Here is a 6004-nt window from a genome sequence, read left to right on the forward strand (position 1 = left end):
TGGCTATGTTTCTGAATTTTTACTGCTTCATATTTTGTGTCAGAACCGGTAGTCTTTTTCTTCTCCTGTAGTCTGCTGTGGTTTTGTTTCCATGTGTGAAATGCAGATGTAATTTATCTAAGTTTTGGCATACTTTTAGCATCAAATTTCTGCAGATATTTGGCTTTGCTTTTTGGGTGTTTGTCTCCTTTTTTAGCCTTAGTGAAACTGCTTCATCATCTTGTAACATTTTTATCTCTTTGATTGGCTTACCTTGAAGCCAATTTTTGATTGTGATTTTTGATAAGATCAGAGAAATCACAAGTAAGAACAAGAGGCCACATTACTGTCTTTAATAAAAATATTTTTCTCAAAGATCTTTCCTTTGGTAAATCCCAACTGTTTCAATCCTGACAGATGAACAGTTTTACCTTTTAATTAACTGTGTTTAGAGTGATGTTGGCAATTTCTTGAAAACGGCACTCAGTATCTCCTTTCCATACAAAGATGTCTCTCAAACTTGATAATGTTAACTGACTCCAAACCTCCTGAACAGTTTCATATTATTTCAGTCTGACTACCCATGTGCTTTTATTGTAGCCAATTTTCAAATATCACAGAAAATAAGCTAGGGGGGCAAAAATATTACTTTGCAAATACTTCTTTCTGCATTTATAACTTGCCATAATTTCTCTTCACACAAGGCCCAACTTGCTTAGTCCTGAAAGGGATTTGCAATTTCTTGCAGGTGTGATTGTGCAGGTTTAGTGGTTCCTAGATAATTGTCATAAGCATCCTTCAAATCCACACCAACGGTTGCCATGGTGTGTTTCTGCTGTCAGTCACAGGCCATTGAACCTGTCACTCATGATAAAGTCCTTGGGATATATATGAAACATGCCCTTCATTCATTCTTTCAGAACTCAGATTCATTGGGGAAGAATGACATCTAAACTGGTATTTATGAATGAGAGAATTTCCTGACTAGAAGGAATGTTTGGTTAGCTGTTTTCCTTAAGCTTGAGGAGGATAAGCCAGTGTTTATATTAATTTTCATTACACATTATTTTTATTTTTCTCTTCACTGATTGATTTTTTTCAAGGGATCTGTTTAGAGTACAACATTAACAATGAAATTAGAATTATGAAGGTAGCAAAGGAAAAATATTTGATCTCCTTCTGGGAACACAAGTGTATACCATTTGTCCAATGTAACTATATATGAAAAAGAAAGCTGAATTGGCATGAAACATCACATCTGAGATGTGATATTTATAACATTAACTAAGTTTTTGCATATTAAATACAAAATAGAAAAAGAAGAAACCTATGTCTGTCACAGATACTGGAGTATTAAGATTGGAGCTCGTTCATTCAGCTCTTAAAGATATTTAACTGGGGCTAAATGAAGCTGAAGCCAGAAACTTTTGTGAAGAGAAGCAGGAAAGCTTCCCCCAGCAGGCTGTCCTTTGGGTAAGGAAAGTCTCAGTGCTAGAAAACTGGCACACCAGCTTATATGGCTTCTGGGTTTTCTATCCAGCTGCCAGGTATGGTGCTTCTGTCACTCTCTAGCTTCAAGCCTCAATTTATTAACTTAAAGTAATGTATTAATTTTAATTCATTAATTTTGCCATAGAGATGCAAAAATAGAGAACAGTTACAGCATCAGAAAGCCTGAAAATCTGTAAAATGCTACAATAACATTTCACAATTAAAGTGGCAAAGCCTCAGGAAATGGGAAAAAGTGCAACCTAATGAAGTATTTAAAAATTATAACAACTACTTGATATTTGTTGAGCATTGTAGAACAAAACAAAGAACACTGAGCCAAAAAGGGAGCAAAATATCACAATTTTAAGGAGTTGGTTTTCTAACTTTATTACTTTGTAACCCCTTTTCCATTCACTTTGATGCTTTTAATGAATAGATACTTTGTTACTGAATTTTTCAGAAGTACATTTAAAAGAAAATAAATATGAGTTTACAGAATTCGCAAATTCTGGAAGTTTGGCTTGTCAAATAAAGGTATCCCAAAGCCTTAAATTGTGAAATTCTAGGGATTCAAGGCAGTTTTACAGTATGTAATAAGAAACTAATCTTTTCAAGGCTTTCTGATTTTTATATTTTTATTTTTTTTAAAGCATTTGAAAAATCATTCATTCAGCATTAAGATAGTTTCATACAAAGCTTGGCATTTAGTTATTTAGCTACTCTTCATCTAATAAGACAAAGGAAAGGGAAAAACCTTTACAAATATGGTGTTATTATTCCTCAGAGACAGAGTTGTTTTCTTTAACCTTTACAAACATTTCATTTTAACAACAAAAAGAAGGAATAATGTGAACTTCTGGGCTCTGGAAGCCCTTAGAAAGCTTTCTCTGACCTTAATAAGTTCAGAAAGCTGTCCTTAATGCTGAAAAAAGAATTAGAAGTAGGCAAAGGAAATTCACACCCCTGCCTCTTAAAAAAAAACAAAACTCAAGCATTTACTTCTCTACTTACTTTATGAAGTGTAATGTTGTAAATAAAATGTGATGTCTGTGTGCAGGAAATTATAATGAAAATTTTAGCACAAGGAAACATAATCAGATCCACCATTTTCTGACTAATGTTGGCCCAGCCTGGACTGTGCATAGTGGAAAAAAAAAAAAAAAAAAAGGGAGGCAGTCCTGCTAGTCCAGTGGAGGGAAACAACATGGTCTATAACAACCACTTTGTCTATAACAATCATGAACATTTCTCCAAAGTCTTATTTAGGAAAATTTGTTCTAGTATTTGCTCAATTCTGACATCAGTTCTCGACTTTTTACTTCTTTTGTAGTAGGGGCTCAGCAAGAATATAAGTCTCGGATGACTAGAACGCCAACAATCAGCATTTCTGAGGAAAAAAAATAGTACAGGGTATCTAAAGAAGCATTTATATAACAGGCTTCTGGAAGTTAGCTTCCTTAGACAGATATCATCTCATGTGATGGTAGCTGAAGTTGTGGGTGAGCAGAACTCTGCAGCTAGCTTTCACTGGTAGGCAGGGGAAGAAAACACAGCTGGATGTCTGTGTGAAAGAAAGCCCATAGAGGTTCAGCCCTTATTCCCAGCAGGGGATAACAACACTTCTCATATTTGACAACAGTCCACAATTTTGCTTTAAAAAATCAAAATAAATAAAACTATTAATTAAGTCTATGCCATTCTCTGGCCCTTGTACCACAAATCCTTAATTTACCTAGCTATGGATGTTATGGCAGAGGCTCTGTGTTCTCATCAGCTTAGTGAACTGTCTGTTCCTTGAATTAAGAACCCAAAAGGTCGGGTATGGCTGTTGGCAAGAAGGACTTAATGCAGCTAAAGGGGTTATCTGGTCAAGTATTGTGTGGTTCCTTTCTGCCACAAAAGTTTATTTTTTATTTAATGTCCATTGATTTTTTTTTTTAACTCAAAATGCTTTGTTTAGAAGAGTTGGTTGAAAAAGCAATGCTTTTTTAAAAAAAAAACAGTTTGTTTATTTGGTGAGGAAGATGATATCCCCTGGGTTTCTGGGAGCTTGATTGAGGTTTTAGTGAATTTGGATGTAAATGAAATAGGAAATAATTTTCTACTGATTAGCAAAGGAAGGGCAACTTGCAGCTCAGCCCTGTAATTGCTGAACAATTGTACTCCAGCTGAAATCAATATGGATTTAGCCTAAGCTAAGGACACTGGTTTGGGTCCATCATCATGTAACACTAATTCATTTCCAAATCCACGCAGAGATCAGCAAATCCAATGGTTCTTGAGTAATGTAGAAGTGTTGTTAAAACACTCTAATCTATAGTTGACATTGACTGGAATCAAGGACTTTGGAGCTGGCTTGTCAATTTGCAGGTGAAAGCAAAGTTGCATAGCAGTAGATACTGCTAGAATAATAATGTAATTCTGTGCTCCATCTCAACACCAGTTCTAACAATCATGAGGAGTGTGTGGCAATAGCACCTGATACTTCTCAGTTCACAGAACCTAGTTTTTGGTATGAATCAGAGCAGCTGTAAGACTGCTGGTGTTGGGTATAACCAACACTTAAATACACATTGGTCCGCAGGCAATGAAGTATTACTGGAACACAAAAGTTTTCAGTCTGGATTCTTGCTGGTTGCTGAATGTAATTACACAATTCTGTCAGATCAGGGAATTTCTTCGGTTCCTGGGTTTTTGGGCTTTTATAGGAACTTTGCTGCTAGTCTCCTGTATCATATACATGCAATAAAAAACTGCAACTGCAGATCATAGCTGTGCCTTATGAAATACAGATAAATTATATGATGTAATATAATATCTTTTTATTGCTAATACAATGCTACCTATTAAAATTCCAACATACAGCATCCTACATGATTAACTCTACCCTGCCCGTTTTGTTGCTTTCCAATTTGAGCATCCTGAATGCTGCATCAAGATGATAAACAGCCCATTGCAGGTCTCTGCTGCTCCAGGTTTTAAAGACAACTTCTTTTGCTGTGTTTCCTCATGGAAGCTAAAACCTGTTGAGTAAGCAGTCCCAAAAGTCTTTTGAAGACACCGCTCTGGGATTCTTAGGCATCATGTTCTCAGAAGATAGTATGTATTAGCATTATTTTCCCAAGCTCTGGCCACAGCCAGTCTTTTACCAGATAACATGTCAAGATGATAAACAGCTTATAGTTGGCCACACAACTGTTCAAAACACAAATGAGTGGTCCCCTCCCCAGGGCTGCCAGAGCAAGTCTTTCTTAGTGATGTTCCAGCAGGTCTATAAACTGTGCCACATAGGCAGCCCAGAGCTTCCTTCTGGGAAGAGAAGACTTCACCATCACAACCCCCAGGCAGTAGATTTTGTTGCATGGAGCAACTACTCTGGAGTCGGCTAGGCAGTGCACAATGTTTTGCTGACACTTCCTTAGAAAATATACTCAACTAGATGAGACAGTGGTGCACTGTCTTGTGGTTACAAGGTCATGAGCTGCTCATTGGAATTTGGAATCCCAGCTTGCATGTTTGCCTGCCATATGATTTGTTCCAGGCATATGCAAGGTGAGCTAAGAGTTTGTGGGATGTGCTGCTCCCTTGTGTCAGCTCCTATTAGATGAACCAGAGTTTACCTCCAATGAGGATGGGATTGACAACATCAGGGAATTTTACAAACTGAAATTGAGCTGATGGTTTTCTTCAGCATGTGTTTCTCAGCTGGAGATGTTGGGCACACCTCAAGGTTTTGCATAGGCACAGATGAAATCAATGCAATGTAATGAGTGAACAGCAACTCCTGTCACACAGAGGAAGTGGAGGTGGGGGCAGATAGGATTGGAGCTGTGTTTAGACTGATTGTTCTGGTTTCTTCCTCACTAGGACAAAGAAGTGAACCTGGAGCAAGTCCATAGACGCATGAACAGTTTAATTGATGAGGACATAGCCCACAAGCAAATCTCTCCAGCGTCCATTGAAATCTCAGCCTTGGAGATCGGTGGCATGCAGCCAGCTCAGACCCTGGAGCCAGTACGTGAATACCAGAACACACAACTTTCTGTCACCACCTTTTTACCAGAACAGACAACTCATGGTGCCAGCAGGACACTCACAGCTGCCTCTGGCAGCAACCTGCCGCTGCCCCTGAGCAGCTCAGCCACCATGCCCTCCATACAGTGTAAACACAGGTCACCAAATGGAGGACTATTTCGTCAGAGCCCCGTGAAAACCCCGATCCCAATGTCTTTTCAGTCTGTGCCGGGGGGAGTCATTCCAGAAGCAATGGAACCATCGCATGGAACATCCATATGATGAAAACAAACAGTAAAACAACCAGCAGAGCTTTTTAATACAAAATACAAAAGAAAAAAAAAAAAACACAACAGAACAGACTCTTACATTTTTGTTGTATATACCTGTAAATAAAGAATGAAGTGGGGTAAAAGTGTATTTTGAATATTCCCAATTTTCAAAGTCAGTAAAAAAAACAAAACAAAAAAGCAAACAAAAGTGTATGAATGACTTTGTAAATTTTGTTCTATATGAATAA

At 37.7% G+C, this 6004-nt stretch overlaps 1 protein-coding gene across 1 annotated transcript in view; it reads left to right on the top strand.

Moving 5' to 3' along the window:
- GRID1 (glutamate ionotropic receptor delta type subunit 1) overlaps positions 1 to 5766 on the top strand; it is a 532011-nt gene extending 526245 nt beyond the window's left edge. Inside the window, exon 16 of the mRNA XM_054382279.1 lies at positions 5338 to 5766. Within this exon, the coding sequence (XP_054238254.1) occupies positions 5338 to 5766 (429 nt within the window). The remainder of the gene's footprint in view (positions 1 to 5337) is intronic.
- Positions 5767 to 6004: the final 238 nt, after the last annotated feature.

Source organism: Indicator indicator, chromosome 7, assembly GCF_027791375.1.
Source record: "Indicator indicator isolate 239-I01 chromosome 7, UM_Iind_1.1, whole genome shotgun sequence".
NCBI classification, from domain to species: Eukaryota; Metazoa; Chordata; class Aves; order Piciformes; family Indicatoridae; genus Indicator; species Indicator indicator.